The sequence below is a fragment of the Tachysurus fulvidraco genome, chromosome 19 (assembly GCF_022655615.1).
Source record: "Tachysurus fulvidraco isolate hzauxx_2018 chromosome 19, HZAU_PFXX_2.0, whole genome shotgun sequence".
NCBI classification, from domain to species: domain Eukaryota; kingdom Metazoa; phylum Chordata; class Actinopteri; order Siluriformes; family Bagridae; genus Tachysurus; species Tachysurus fulvidraco.
In genome coordinates this window covers 2,454,157-2,469,746 of record NC_062536.1, presented here as the reverse complement: position 1 = coordinate 2,469,746, position 15,590 = coordinate 2,454,157, and the positions used below count along the sequence as shown (strand labels likewise).

The 15,590-nt window shown below is 39.2% G+C and overlaps 4 protein-coding genes across 4 annotated transcripts; all 4 read right to left on the bottom strand.

Moving 5' to 3' along the window:
• Positions 1 to 2,365: 2,365 nt before the first annotated feature.
• Positions 2,366 to 2,835, bottom strand: LOC113663798 (histone H2B). The gene has a single exon (XM_027179227.2). It carries the CDS (start codon positions 2,788 to 2,790, stop codon positions 2,416 to 2,418), a length of 375 nt encoding a protein of 124 aa, XP_027035028.1. The 5' UTR covers positions 2,791 to 2,835; the 3' UTR covers positions 2,366 to 2,415.
• Positions 2,836 to 3,405: 570 nt separating this feature from the next.
• Positions 3,406 to 6,216, bottom strand: LOC113663780 (histone H3). The gene is made up of 2 exons (XM_027179221.2): positions 5,595 to 6,216; positions 3,406 to 3,773 (listed from the first exon to the last, which is right to left on the bottom strand). The coding sequence occupies exons 1-2, from the start codon at positions 5,921 to 5,923 to the stop codon at positions 3,455 to 3,457; spliced, it is 648 nt and encodes a 215-aa protein (XP_027035022.2). The 5' UTR covers positions 5,924 to 6,216; the 3' UTR covers positions 3,406 to 3,454.
• Positions 6,217 to 6,401: 185 nt separating this feature from the next.
• On the bottom strand, positions 6,402 to 6,986 carry LOC113663773 (histone H2A-like). The gene has a single exon (XM_027179217.2). It carries the CDS (start codon positions 6,840 to 6,842, stop codon positions 6,456 to 6,458), a length of 387 nt encoding a protein of 128 aa, XP_027035018.1. The 5' UTR covers positions 6,843 to 6,986; the 3' UTR covers positions 6,402 to 6,455.
• A 411-nt stretch (positions 6,987 to 7,397) lies between these two features.
• LOC113635290 (histone H1-like) lies at positions 7,398 to 8,057 on the bottom strand. Its single transcript, XM_027134620.2, has one exon. It carries the CDS (start codon positions 8,055 to 8,057, stop codon positions 7,437 to 7,439), a length of 621 nt encoding a protein of 206 aa, XP_026990421.1. The 3' UTR covers positions 7,398 to 7,436.
• Positions 8,058 to 15,590: the final 7,533 nt, after the last annotated feature.

Below are 15,590 nucleotides of genomic sequence, written 5' to 3'. Positions count from 1 at the left end.
ATAATAATAATAATAATAATAATAATAATAATAATAATAATAATAAAGACAATTAAAATGACATGCCTCAGTGTGCCTTTTGATCATATCCTTAGCTTCAGCGCCCCTAAAAAGGAGCTCAGTACCCCTAAAGAATTGCCCCTGCTGTGACCCTAGAATTGCCCCTGCTGTGTAGATGACAATATGAAGCGGAGTTATCCATCTGGCCATGAAAAGTGAAAAACAAACAAAATGAGTGTGAAATGTCAGAACAGCAATTAAGTAAATGTTTGGTCTCTTCAGGTTTGATGTCAGCAAGAGCAAATAACAGTAAAGTTGTAACAGTAAAGTTAAGTAGATGTGATTCTGTCTCTAGTCTCTATCTGACTAGCTACATTAGCTGTACAGTGCTGCCAGTGCATCTCTTGGCCTGTCTGTCTGTCTGTCTGTCTGTCTGTCTGTCTGTCTGTCACACAACAATTTATTGCGTGAACATTCACGTGAATAAACACCCAAGGGCAACAGTGTTTTTTTTTTCTTTGGTTGTTTTTTTTTGGCAAAGGTGTTATAAATGCCAGCTCGATAACCGCTCTTTCCAGCAGCAACATCTGTGTGGGGACCAGTACAAAAAGTAGCGTGATAGCACTCCTAAATGACAATGATTATAGTCTTTCAATCAAGGTTACAACAATGTTAATGCAATATGGAAACCAATGGATTTACATTGGAATGGGCATAATGCCAGGTCAATATGAATGCACATCCCTCAGTAAATAATAACCATCAGGGATCAAGTATTGCTCTCATGCATACTATAGAACACAGTGATACGGTATGGCAAGCCATTTTAGCTTTTATTTATTCACATGATATGGATTTTTGATATCAAGAATTCAGTTTTCAATACTTAAAATGTAAATATTAAGAGTACGATTTCTAGTAGTAACCATATTTTTGATATCAGGAATTACATTTTACACTAGTAAAAATAATTTCTGATATCTGCTATTGCATATTCTCTAGTTGAATATTGCAAGAGCCAAGTCATATTATACTGTAAATAGTATTTTATATTTGAAAATGGATAAAGAGGAATCTGAGGGAGGCCACGGGTCAGGTAGGAGGGCCCCTTAGCAGAATTTTGCTTAGGGCCCAAGGGAGGTCAGGACCGGCTCTGCCAAATGATAAGAAGAAGAGAACCTAGATGAAATAATTAATAAGCTAAAAAATAACCAAAGAATACTAGCATTGTGGATGGATTTTGACCGCCATCGTGTGGCCACGTTTAGCAAGTGCAGGTATCTCACACCTTAGAAATAATTTGTAGTAAATATTATTATTATTTAAAGTTTAAATTTAAAGTGTTCATTGTGACTTTAGACTTATGTTTACATTTTAATTATTTGAGTTTTCCTTGGTTGTTGACATTTCTGTCTTAATAACTGAGGGGATTGTGATCAGAGGAAGGTTAAGTTTAAAATAAAAATGTTTAAATGTAATATATTTTCTCCTGGTTCTTATTTTAAAGGAATCATAAAAAAATATCATTAATTATCGATATGGACCGATATGAAACACTGTTATTGTGATACAGTTTTCAGCCATATTGCCAAGCCCTATGTGTGATGTGTAGTTAAATATAGTTGTATATATAGTTCATTTACAAAAGAATGCCCTGTAAATTAACAGGGAACTTCAAATCTTTAAAACATTCTTCAAAGTTACAATGAAAAAGTTTTAAACTCATGGTATATTAAGTATGTAACTATAGTGAAAATTAAGTATAGTGAAAAAAAACACTAATGTATTGTAATATATTGTAATAATATACAGTAAGCTAAGAAAGATGTGATGGAAGTTTACTGGCAAATTGTTTGTATTGTCAATACAAACCAGTGCCATATTCCTGCTGAGGTAGGGTACAAACAAATTGTGAGCTAAAAACACGAAAGAACATGAACCAACGATCAAAAAACAATTTACCTTGGACTTTATTAAAAATAGTTTGCTGATAGATGCTAGTAAATATGTGTAAATGTGTCTACAGTTTTACAGCAGATATGACCACTCAATTTGTTTTTTTATTATTATTATTTATTTAAATGTATGATTGTAAAACACATGATACTTGAAAGAATGAGACATATATAAAATTTATGAAATCTTTCAATAGTCTTTCAAAAGTTTTAGGGGGAAAAAAAAACAACCAGTAACAAAGCATTTAATTGTCATTACAAATTAAAATACAGAAGCAAAGATGGAATACATACTTGGAAAAAATGGTTATCCTTTGTGTGTGTGTGTGTGTGTGTGTGTGTGTGTGTGTGTGTGTGTTAGACAAAGAATCACGCGCAGAGAAGAGATTTGCACCTTGTATGAAAAAGTGGGTGGCTCTTAAAAGAGCCTTTGTGTTGATAAAGACGGCGGTAAGGCGCTTTACTTGGAGCTGGTGTACTTGGTGACGGCCTTTGTGCCCTCAGACACGGCGTGCTTGGCCAACTCTCCGGGAAGCAAGAGACGCACGGCAGTCTGGATCTCCCTAGAGGTGATGGTGGAGCGCTTGTTGTAGTGAGCCAGACGAGAAGACTCACCGGCGATGCGCTCAAAGATGTCGTTGACGAACGAGTTCATGATGCCCATGGCCTTAGAGGAGATCCCGGTATCAGGGTGCACCTGCTTCAGGACTTTGTACACGTAGATGGCGTAACTCTCCTTCCTGGTCTTTCTGCGCTTCTTGCCGCCTTTCCCTGCCGTCTTGGTCACGGCTTTCTTGGATCCCTTCTTGGGTGCAGTCTTAGCTGGTTCAGGCATGGTGTTGCTGTTCGAGTGAACTGCGAGAGAATGAGTAATACCCACCTAGCGGCTGCTCTATATACAGTCTGACATTGTAATTAGGCACAAGAGAGGAAACGTGTGTTATTGGTCATAATCCCAACTCTCCTGACGAGGAGCGCCTCCTCCCGCTCCTCCTACACACTTACTCCTCCCCACTGTCCCCTCTGTGCTTTGTTCCCCTTCCGCCGTTTTACACTCAACTTTGTGCTTTATGACAAAAGAAAAAAAATCCTGTTTCTACCACCAAACTTTACACGCGTTTCATACACACACACACTATGTGAAATAAAAAGATAGAGATGTATATAGAGCAATGAACTTATATTGTAGTAAAGTGCATCTAGAATATAAATATACTGTATATCGGATAATGCTTTTTGCGGCTTCTGACATCATTTGCATCATACACACACAAGATGAAAAAAAGAAATACAGAGATGTATATAAATCAATGAACTTATAATATTGTGCTAGAAAGCATCTATTATATTAACACATGTTGGATATTGCTTCATACGGCTTTTAACGTCATTTGCGTCCACACACGCGCGCGCGCGCGGTAAAGCAGGAAAATGTCTTTGTGGATATTTGGGTGGCTCTTAAAAGAGCCGTTGTGTTGACGTGGTTCGGTGTTGAACGTTTATCCGCCGAAGCCGTACAGAGTGCGTCCCTGGCGTTTCAGAGCGTACACCACATCCATGGCAGTGACGGTCTTTCGTTTGGCGTGCTCGGTGTAGGTGACGGCGTCGCGGATGACGTTCTCCAAGAAGACTTTGAGCACACCGCGAGTCTCTTCATAAATCAGGCCGGAAATACGCTTCACACCGCCACGGCGAGCCAGACGGCGAATAGCCGGCTTAGTGATTCCCTGGATGTTATCGCGAAGGACCTTACGATGACGCTTTGCGCCCCCTTTGCCGAGTCCCTTACCGCCTTTACCTCTACCAGACATAATGCTGCTCTATCGAAGTGAAGCTGCTCAATAAAACACGCCACACAGAGGCCGAACATTTATCCTCCATCTCCTGGACCCAGTTGAGAACAGGTATGAAGGCGGGTCTAAGACCAGCGCTCACACAATAGAAGCCGTTCATAAACAAAGAGGAAGCCACAGCTTTTAACTTACTAGTGTATTTTCCTGCTGCAACCTCTCTGTACACACAAGTATCATCATCGTTATTATTATTATTATTATTATTATTATTATTAGTATTATTATTAGTATTATTATTATTAGTATTATTATTAGAGTTGTTATAAGTCTTAGTAGTAGTAGTAGTAGTAGTAGTAGTAGTAGTAGAATTTAACCCAAGGTTTACAAAGTGAGTATTTCAATAAAAATATACAGACCACCACCCCGCAATGTATGGAGGTAAGTAACAGCACTCTGTGGTTGTACAACATTAACCTGCACTGTTTAGATGTAAAACATCCATTTGAGCACATCTGTGGCTTGAGAACTGTATTCTATACTCCTAGGTCCATTACTAGGAGGCCCGGTGTTCCCCGTTCGTCTGGGTACATTATAAACCGAGCCCATGTTTAACCCTGATAGTAGATTACAAGCAACACAGAAAGGAATGTAAAGACAACATTCAGGAGTCATTTTATCAGCTGTAAAACACAAAATATTACAGAATCTATAAGGTTTATAGTCTAAATGAGCTATATTGTCTCCAACACTAATCTCATTCTAAAACTCAGTGTCATTCACAATTCAAAATTCAAATATCAAACGTCGGTCAAAACAAAACGTCACTGTTCTACTAAATCTAAATATTTAGTCGACACCGTCTAGACACAGGCCTCACTGTAAATGCGATCATTTGAACAGCTATGTTAGATTACATGTATATACGTAGAGTCTGAAACACCGTACACTCTATTGTACTGAAAGCAGAGCAATGAAGTGTGATTGTGATAGTTGTGTGTGACTGCCAGAATCTGGAAACCTACATATAAACTGGTTATTAATCACTGTGACACACACATAGTTAGGTCCATATATATTCGGACACATGCAACATTTTCATACATTTGCCTATGTATCCCACAGAAGAAATTGAAAATGGAAAAAAATAAAAAGATTCATTTGAAGAGCAGATGTTCAGCTTTAATTCAGGGGGTTGAACAAAATTATCATGTAAAAGGTTCAGGAACTGTAACCATTTTTTATGCACAGTCTCCACATTTTCAGGGATCAAATGTAATTGGACAAATGAATATAATCATAAATAAAACGTTAGGTAATGACTGCCTGAAGTCTGGAGCCCATGGACATCACCGGAGACTGGGTTTCCTCCTATAAACCTAATACTATCCTTGAGTTTTTGTTTTTTATTAATCTCCATATAACTTTGTGTTCGTGTTCTTTAAAGCTGCTTTGAGACATCCATTGCTAAAAGCACTATACAAATGTGTAACAAATTTATTTTCAATTACTCTTCTTATCCCTGAACACAATATTCCTAACACAAACAGTCTGTACTCTGTAAATCATGTCTCTAAAGCAGATTCACACACATGTGATTTTATATATATAATATTTTTTTAAAACATTATACACACACACACAAAAAGTGAAGTTTATACAACAAACTCTGAGCTCACACACACAGATATAAAGAAGTGCTCATTTACCAGAGAGAATGTGGTGGCTCTTAAAAGAGCCTTTGTGTACATTAGACAGAATAGAAATTTAAGCGCGCTCTCCGCGAATACGGCGGGCCAGCTGGATGTCCTTAGGCATGATGGTCACTCTCTTGGCGTGAATGGCACACAGGTTGGTGTCCTCGAACAGACCGACCAGGTATGCCTCGCTAGCCTCCTGCAAGGCCATGACGGCCGAACTCTGGAAACGCAAGTCGGTCTTGAAATCTTGAGCGATTTCTCTGACGAGGCGCTGGAAGGGCAGCTTGCGGATAAGCAGCTCAGTAGACTTCTGATAACGGCGGATCTCCCTCAGAGCCACGGTCCCGGGCCTGTAACGGTGAGGCTTCTTCACGCCGCCGGTAGCCGGGGCGCTCTTGCGTGCAGCCTTAGTGGCGAGCTGCTTCCTGGGCGCTTTGCCACCAGTGGACTTACGGGCAGTCTGCTTGGTTCTTGCCATAGCTTCGAGCTGTGAACTTCACGGAGGAAAATGCACAAATAACAAGGCAGTCGAACGCTGTCTTTTTAAGCCCTAACGCCGCCCTGTTCTCATTGGGCGGATTGAAAGCACCCGTCTGCCATTGGATAGAACGCGTTACGTCACCTGATGACTATTGGACTGTTCTCTGTCACGGACACAGTTCGAAACCCAAACCGCCCGCCCCTATTTTGCTGGCGCTCTCAGTAGCACAGCGCTTTTGTTTTCTGTCAGCAACCTACTGTGTCTTTGTCATTTAGACAGCAGGCTCCATTATTTGTTATTATTATTACTAATAATTATTATTATCAAAATCATCATCTGTTATCCGTCTTTAAAACAAGACCAGTTATTATTAGTATTAGATTTTAACACTTATTTGGGGAAATTGTCTTTATAAAATTCACACTCACAGTATTAATAAAAAGTAGGATGAAATTGCACTTTTTCAGTAAAAGTGGGTGGCTCTTAAAAGAGCCTTTTTGGGTGGTGAGAAACGCAGCGCTGAGCGAGTTTACTTGGTCTTGACGGCTTTCTCGGTCTTCTTGGGCAGCAGCACGGCCTGAATGTTGGGCAGTACACCTCCCTGAGCGATGGTCACTCCTCCGAGCAGTTTGTTCAGCTCCTCGTCGTTACGCACGGCGAGCTGCAGGTGGCGGGGAATGATACGGGTCTTCTTGTTGTCACGGGCGGCGTTGCCGGCCAACTCGAGGATCTCAGCGGTCAGATACTCGAGCACGGCGGCCAAGTAAACCGGAGCGCCGGCACCGACGCGCTGGGCGTAATTACCTTTACGCAGAAGCCTGTGCACACGGCCTACGGGAAACTGCAGTCCGGCCCTGGATGAACGAGTCTTGGCCTTAGCCCTAGTTTTACCGCCGGTTTTACCTCTTCCGCTCATCTTATAGCTCAGATACGTTCTAAAAGCAACAACGAAATAACAGCGCTGTCCTTCTAGCACTTTGTCATATAACCATCACGTCATCTCTCTTATTGGCTAAGATCCTTGTGAAGGAAGAACCAATCAGAAACACGCCGTAGAATTCCAGGGTCAGTCCATCATTCTATTGTACGCCACACGCCCCTCCCACTCCCGTGTGTGTGTGAGAGAGAGAGAGAGAATGAATGAAATTAAAATAAAAAAGACTAAATGCATATCACTGTAGAGAGAAAATATTTTGTAAACTGATTATAATCAGTAACTTGATTATTCACTGGTTATATATCTATAAAGCATATATTAGTATAGAAGAGAGTAAAGACAAATGTACATGGATTTAAAACTGTCCAATTCTCCCTAGTTGTTCATACGTTTATGTGAAGGTGAATGTACAAGTCTGTAGCTGCCTAAACACTCGCTACAGAATCCACTAAAGTCACCATGACGTCATCATTATGTTTATCATGTTTATCAGAATAGGAAACAGCTCTTTAAGGGAAAACATGGGTGGCTCTTAAAAGAGCCGTTTGAGGAGTAAAAAAAAAACAAACAAGTTTACTTCTTCTTGGGAGCCTTTTTGGCCTTCGCCGCTTTGGGCTTTACAGCCTTTACCTTCTTGGGGGTCGCCAGCTTTTTGGCCCTCTTAGGGCTCTTTGCTGCTTTCTTGGGGGTCGCCGGCTTTTTGGCCTTCTTGGGGCTTTTGGTGGCTTTCTTGACGGCAGCGACGGGCTTCTTTGTCTTCTTGGGAGACTTCTTGGCTGCGGGTTTCTTGGCCGCTACTTTCTTGGGCTTCTTAGCCGCGGCGGGCTTCTTGGCGGCCGCCTTTGTCGCTTTGGGCGTGGCTTTCTTTGCGGGCTTCTTAACTTCGGTCTGCTTCTTGTTCAGCTTGAAAGATCCAGACGCGCCGGTCCCTTTGGTCTGCACCAGAGTGCCTTTAGTAACGAGGCCCTTGACGGCGAGCTTGACGCGAGAGTTGTTCTTCTCTACGTCGTATCCGCCGGCAGCCAAAGCTTTCTTCAGGGCGGCAAGAGACACGCCGCTCCTCTCCTTGGACGAGGAAACCGCTTTGACGATGAGCTCGCCGACGCTAGGGCCTGTTTTCTTGGTCCTCGAAGCTGCCTTCTTCTTGGGCGCTTTGGCCGGCGCGGCGGCGGGAACGGGAGCGACTTCAGCCATCTCTATCTCTCTCTCTCTGTGTGAGCTAATAGTAGAATAAACGAATGTACCGCTGTACGCTGTGTAACACAGGAACCTTCCTCCTCTCGACCGGGGGGCTGGGCTTAAAAGTAAGCATGAGAACGTTGTAGACTCAACCTGGCCGTGACTGAATGCCTGCGCTCCCGAGACACAGTGACAAGTGTGTTTTCTCACGGCGTTTCTCAGCGAAAATACGACGCTGCAGACAAGATCCCGAGCGTTCAGTAACATGTTTGTTGAGCAGGGACATTGTTCTTTTTCCCGATTCCCGACGTGAGCTCGTAGCGAGCAACAATGTCGTGCAGCGAGCACAAAAGTGTACGGCGCGTCTGGGGCTCGCTCCGGCTTGCAGCGCATTTGGGGCGATGTGACGTGTAAAAACTAGACAAAAAGAGGCTCGGGGCTTATTAGTCGTGTTTACTGAGTTTCGGGAGAACCTTGTGAATGACACTGATGTATTTGTATCGACTGAGTGTTGTGTGTAATAATTGTAACGGAGCTCCGTTTGTGCTGCGTAAAGCACATGTATACTACAGACAGACAGAGCGAGTTGTGGGTGTCCAGTTGCGTGTGTCTTTGTTTCTGTTTAGACTTGTTGCTGTTGTTGTGTTCCCTTGTTTGTGCTTGTACCTTTGTCATGATCTAGTCTTCCACACTCTGGCCTGGCACAAGCTCTCTCTCTCTCTCTCTCTCTCTCTCTCTCTCTCTCTGACACCCTTCTCCCTGACAGCGCTCAATAAAACTTCAGCTAATGATAAAGAAATTAAGACACTTTTTAAATTTATTTAATTAACTATTATCTCTGATTGAGTGATTAATTACATGAAAGTAGTGAAAAAATAATTTACAACAATAAAGGAATAAAAAGAATAAACGTTTCCCAAAATTCTTATTAATTTTCAAAATGAGTAGAAATTGTTTTCAAGAATTAATTTCAAATTTTCACCTTCTAACATTCACTTTAAACATTTGAAGTGATGTTTCATATAAGAGCTCGTTCTGAGCTGAGATCTAGTGATTTTTTTACTCACAGTTCATGTTAAAGTCTGTAATTCACCCGAATTGACATTTCACTGTTTATCAGTTCATTCATATAAATAAATGGACAAAAGAGAGAAAAGCACCAGTGGGCAGAGAGATGACCCTGATATAGAGCTAAGAGTCCTGGTGCCACACACTGTACTTCTGGTAGTTTAGATTAGGGTATGCAGCTAGTTTTTCTTTGCTGTCAATTTATTTAGCTCAACAAAAAAAAAAAGACTACACGAGGCTCTGTTTTTAATTCTGTTCATTTCTTTACACTTTCTATGTTCTCCTACCTTTGTGAGTCTAGCTCCCCTGTCCCTTTGTGTCCTGAGTCCTCATGTTCTGTCTGTAATTTCTTGTCATTTGGATCATTAAAGTAATAAGCTAAAGTAATAAGTAATAGCTGCTTTCCCCCCTCCTAGATTTTCATGATTTTCACCTCTTATATTAATAGATATGACATCAGTATATATAATTAATTGTGTATTAATAAAGTGTCCACTTTCAGTAAATGATACTAATACAAATTCTATGTAATTGAGCATGGTGATTATTCTGGGGAAGGAACAGATTGATCTTTTGTCCTTTACCTGGCCTCTACTCAGGAGCGCTGCTTCTTTAGTGTCACCCTTAAAATAAACAAAGCATCATAGGGTCTGGGGTTTATTATATTTAATAAAAATCACATTCAATAACCAATAAACAAAATGAATTTACCGACAGTCACTATAACTCTAATTCATAACATTTATAAATGCTGTCTATGTTCAGTTTAACATTCTTGCTGGTTTTAAGTCTGATGTAAGAAAACATTTTAATAAAAATGCAAATACATGAATTAGTCATAAAAGTCTTATTCTGTCCTTCTTCTTATCCTAACATCCCCATGTTTGTTCTGCTGATCCACAGTCACCTGGTATGAAGTTCAGGACTTAAGACTTGGAATAATAACTTAAATAAGACACAAGAGATTATTCACATTAGTCACAAAAAGACATCATTGCTATCATTTTGTGTAACTACACAGATAACCTATTGTACCTAGGGTAATATAATATCCAAGCTCATACTGAGCTGGATTTAATGGATGTCTGTATACAATTGTGATAATGATGTGGCTAAACAAAGAAAGCTAAAAACATAGTGTAATATGTATACACAGTGTGTGAAAATCATTTTAGGATATTTAAAATATTCTGAATATGATCTTCAGTCAAACCCAAGACCAAGGATTTTCATTCATTTTCTGAATTTGTCACATCTAAGGGGAACTTGGTGGACCCAGAGTTTTAGTGATACAGTGTAAAGAAACCAAGTGAAAAGGAACTGAGTGAATAGGTTTAATCAAGTTAAAATGAAACATAATTAGAATAGTGATAAAGAGCATGTCGAACCATGTAGACATTGTACATCTCCAGTTTGCATGGTCTCCCGTGCCTCGGGGGTTTGTCCAAAGACATGCATGGTAGGTTGATTGGCATCTCTGGAAAATTGTCCGTAGTGTGTGATTGCATGAGTGAATGAGAGTGTGTGCGTGCCCTGCAATGGGTTGACACTCCATCCAGGGTGTATCCTGTCTTGATGCCCGATGACACCTGAGATAGGCACAGGCTCCCCGTGACCCGAGTAGTTCGGATAAGCGGTAGAAAATGAGAGAGTGTGAGAGAGAGAGAGAGTTATTAATGTTGTTGTTGTTGTTGTTTGTTTGTTTGCTTAACCCTGTGCTACTTTTGCACATTTTAGATTATTGCTTCTACTACATTGGTAGATTAAAGGATTAAGTCTGTGCTTTAATGCCCAGTACATGATTTAAGGAAAAAAAAAAAAAAAAACAGTATTATAGTATTGTATTATAACTAAAACTTTGTAGTATAATATAAATATCATAACTATCAAAACTGCAGCTAATGACTGTGTAAATAAAATGTAACACTGAGTGTATTAAAACATCCCTGTTCATGTCTTACAGTAATCACACAATGGCTCTGTAGTTTTCCTGATTGTATTCTGGTTTAACTGTAGAAGATTCTTATGGCTGGGTATAATGTCACTGAATAAATGATGCTAAGTGGTGGTCTAGTCTGCAATGACCAAACATACAGTGGACCAAAAAAGTATTTGTACATTTAAGGTATACTTACAAACATGAATTCCTCTGCATTAAAAAACAACACATCAAACTAAGTGTCATTTATTTTAAAAGATACCACGAGCTCACTTTTCAAGAAAAAAAGTTAATAATTTCCCAAAAAATAGACTTAAATATTAAGAATTTAATTACTGAATTTAGACACAGGCTTCATTATAGATCATAATCAGTGTTTTAGTATTTAGTTTGTCATCCTGTTTATCTAGTTAAATTTCCCTTTAAGTGTGACTTTAGCAGTGACATTAACAGTGCGGAGACATTACCTGTGTAGAAGTGATGAGTCTCCATCTTTAAAGTTCAGAGGAGGATCCATAGACCCATCACTCTTCATGGAGATACAGCTGTGTGTTGGTGATTCTGATCTCTTTCTCTGGAGTTTACTGTACAACATTATACACAGTCCTTTAGTCCTTTATATAAACTCTTTATTTTACTTACATTAAACAATACATTTTCACTGTGGATTAGTGACTGTTAGATGTGTATAGTTATATACTGTAATAGTAAAACATTTGGTTAAATCATATATTTACTAATAATAATTTAGATTTGAATATTTAATGACTAGAACACAAGGATGTTGTAGATTACCAGTTGTTTGATGGTGTAGAAACATTATCTATGTCCAGATCAGGAGTCTCCATCTTTATATATTAGTAAAGTTTACACACAAACACACAGCTGAGTCCTGAAGAGTCTGATCACACTCCTAGAAAACACACAAACAAATGTGCTTTGTGTAATGTGATTTAATAAAAATAAATTATTTGTTTATTTATCACAGTGAGTGAGGTGGTTAGGACTCAAAGTGCACCTTGTATTATCCAGTGAATAAGTGTTGTAAACAGGAGTTGATAACAGTAATTTTGTTGTATAACCAGTGCATCATGTGAACGCGTTCATGTGAAGTTTCACACGAGGTAAAGAGTGAGACTCACACACACACACACACACACACACACACACACACACACACACACACACTGTGTATTTTACATTTAGCTTCCATGTCCCAGATTGTATTGAATGTGGAAACAATCTGTGGATCCAACTTTCGCAGTATAAAAGACATACATGTTGCCAGTTCTACACAAGACATAATTCCCATGCAGGCATGTGCCTGTGAGAGAGAAAAGTGAAGATACCCTACCTGTGTGAGGCAGAACTAGAAGGTGCACGATCCATCTACATGAAGAACTACTGTACCAAGTGATTGAGAATCTCTACAAAAAGTGACTAAAAGAACATAAATAAATCTACATAAAATGTTAATTAATAGGCCTTTATAATTAAGCTTGTTTTTAAGGTTATTGGACATATCAGATAAATTAAATGTTTTGTTAGTTTAATAGGGTTAGTTTATTATTAATGTGTGATGCAATATGTTTGGCACTTCACTATGACTGGATAATTGATCAATTTTATCAGCATGTGGCTTGACTGCAGTGAGTTAGTTTTTACTATGGACACTTTGCACCTCCAAATAAAATAACAAACCTCAAAAGGTGTTACGGATGACCCAGAAACAAGCTTCATTTCATCTTTAAAGCATCAAATCCTCTAAAAACATGAAAAAACCTATTTACCTAGTAAAGTTTATACTCTCAATAATTTTTTTAAGCCCACACACAAAGCATAATATGATTCACAGCCTTCATACTATTAGAAAATTTTTTTTGGAGAAAACTGACCTAGGGGGCGCTAGACCGGTTTTTCCCTTACCTTTAGACGCTTCCCTTTCTTCACTGGGGTAATATATTCCAAAACAAATATTCCACAAAAATCCACACAGGTCCAAGGAATTGAAATCTGTAAGCCTTTTAATCCAAAACGCTTTGGTCGCAAATATTCCGTTTGTGTTCCGAAAACTGGAAACAGAAGTGCGCCATCATCTTGTTTTGCCGCTCTAACTCCTAATTGGGATATTCAAAACTTCTAAATTTACGTCATATTTATAGCCCAGGTCCTGACGATCAAACAAGCCCTCACTTGAGCCAATCGGTGCTTGTATTGCAGAGATAGACGGCTGGGAAGCCAATGATGTCATGACATCATTTTTGGGAACCCGCTTTTGACTGACAATTACTCCTTCCAATAGTAATGAAATGGGCCGGGACCTATACAGCTCTTTAGCCAATAAGCAGACGATTCCAACGATATGCGGCAACCCCCCCTCTTTGCTCCCTGGTTCTGCGTGAACAAGCTGCGCAGGAGAATTCTTGCGTAATCCCTGACCTTTTGTCCCTCTCACAGCTCAGGGTGTCAAGTTACAGGCCTGTTTTCACACCAGAGTGATAGAGAGTCTCTGCTTGTTTATGGCCTTTCAGACTGAGCCTGCAGCCTTTTATTTCAAAGTTATATAGTAAACAAGTACACAAAAACGCTGCACCAGACGACCATGTCCGTAGAAAAATATTTTTATTGAAGCCATTTTTGGGTCTTTTGACTTGAATTTTTTTTTTGGTGAAAGCCAAGAGTGGCTATGACCCTCAGTTGTTATTTGGTCCCTAACATGTTCCAGAAAAATAAGATTAATCAGTTTATCAGGTAAACAACCCAGGCGGAAATGAAAACCTTCCATTCTAACCTCTGTAACTTTGCCAGTAAGGCCTAGAATCAATCTGAAACTAGTTTCTGAAACTAGAGAATCTCTTCTTTCCAATGAGACCAGGCTCACCCCTGTGTGTCAAAGTATGTGGGAGCTGTACCACTTTTTGTTGGGTAGGTCAGGTAGGCGAAAAAGCTGCAAAAAGGGGGCGAGGTCCTGAAGAGGTTAAAATAAGCAAGATTTTTTTTTACTATAATGTGTTGTGATCTTAATTTTAATGGATGTGTGCTTAAAGGGAACAGAATTGTATCTTAATTTAAATGCTTTATTGTTTTGCAAAAAAAGTTACATATTATTGTCTGAGAAATTAATATTTTATTTTAACATAACTTTTCCTAATGAAACATGTGACTTGAACTCATAGGTACATTTACCCTAATATCACCATTTAGGACTATTTAGAACTATTTTTGTTTTATTTTATAACCAAAAAAACTCCTGGAAGGGACTAGCAACCTAAAGAGACCCTACACAGAATGATATCTAGTTGTTATTTTATTTTTTATTTTTTTTGTATTATTGGTCGGTTACTCATGTACATAAAACATAGCGATACAGTCTCAAGTATACAATAAAAAACAATTAAAAGTGGACGATCAGGTGAAAAAGATAGCACATTCAGGCAAATAACAAAACATACACTGTAGCACAGAGGATCAAGAGAGGTTTTTAATGTGACACCAGAGAGGTGTCCATATCTGCCAAAAGTCATTAGACCTTTGGTGTATGTCATAAGTGAGCTTCTCAAGTGGAAGTAATACGGACATTTGAGACAACCACATTTTTAACAGAAGGTACCTGAGGAGAAGACCACAATAACAATATACATTTCTTTGCCAGGTAAACCAAATTTAAAAACAGTTGCCTTGTGTAGAAGTCAAACACAGTCTCAATTCCACTATACAGCAGATACAATTCCAACGAGAAACAAAATTTCAACTTAAGGAGCCTTTGTAAAAATTATGTACTTTAGTCCAAAAAGAAAAGATACCAGATCTTTCTTAGACATGAAGGTGTAAGGTAAACTCTGTTAAAAAACCTGTAGTTGAGTTCGTGAATCCCAAAGAAGTAAATTTAGGGAACGCATTGTTACATATGGCGGACCAGTCCATATCGGTAATTCCGTTGCCTAGGTCTTTTTCCCACACTTTTTTCAAGCTCTATAAGGAGGAAGTACACGAATCAACCAAGGCATTATATATTTTAGATATTAACCCCTTAGAGAGAATGTTTTTTATTATAACTTGTTCTATGTCAGTAAGTTCACGTCTCAGCTTACCATTATCAGACAGAGGTTTTATGAAATGACGTAGCTGAAGGTATTTGAAGAAATGGGACTGTGGTATACTATATTGGTGCGATATTTCTTGGAAGGATTTTAATGCCTCGCCTGAAAAGAGACAAGATAATTGCGAGATCCCTAACTTAGACCAGACTGAAAGGCCGATATTTTGCAGAGATATAGGGAAGTCAGGATTAAAAGCAATAGGTGAGAACAGTGTGAGTTCAGCTGGAATCTTAAGATACAGTTTAACGTCTCTCCATATCCAAAGGGTGTTTGAAATGGTGAGACTTGTTGAGGCACATTTAAGCTTTTTGGTATTTGCAATAAAAAGGCAGAAATTTTATTGGGAGAGGAGCACAAGCCCTTGCTTCCAGATTAAGCCATCTAGAGTCGGTCCTTTCATTGTACCAACTAACCATGTGCTTTACCTGTGCATACCAGTAG

What these genes read in the sequence shown, in the direction of transcription:
- LOC113663798 (XM_027179227.2), bottom strand. Translation starts at nt 2,790, where the DNA reads ATGCCTGAACCAGCTAAGACTGCACCCAAGAAGGGATCCAAGAAAGCC.
- LOC113663780 (XM_027179221.2), bottom strand. Translation starts at nt 5,923, where the DNA reads ATGGCAAGAACCAAGCAGACTGCCCGTAAGTCCACTGGTGGCAAAGCG. An exon ending in CTGTTCGAGGACACCAACCT is followed by an intron (nt 3,774 to 5,594) that starts GTGTGCCATTCA and finishes ACTTCGATAGAG; the next exon opens with CAGCATTATGTCTGGTAGAG.
- LOC113663773 (XM_027179217.2), bottom strand. Translation starts at nt 6,842, where the DNA reads ATGAGCGGAAGAGGTAAAACCGGCGGTAAAACTAGGGCTAAGGCCAAG.
- LOC113635290 (XM_027134620.2), bottom strand. Translation starts at nt 8,057, where the DNA reads ATGGCTGAAGTCGCTCCCGTTCCCGCCGCCGCGCCGGCCAAAGCGCCC.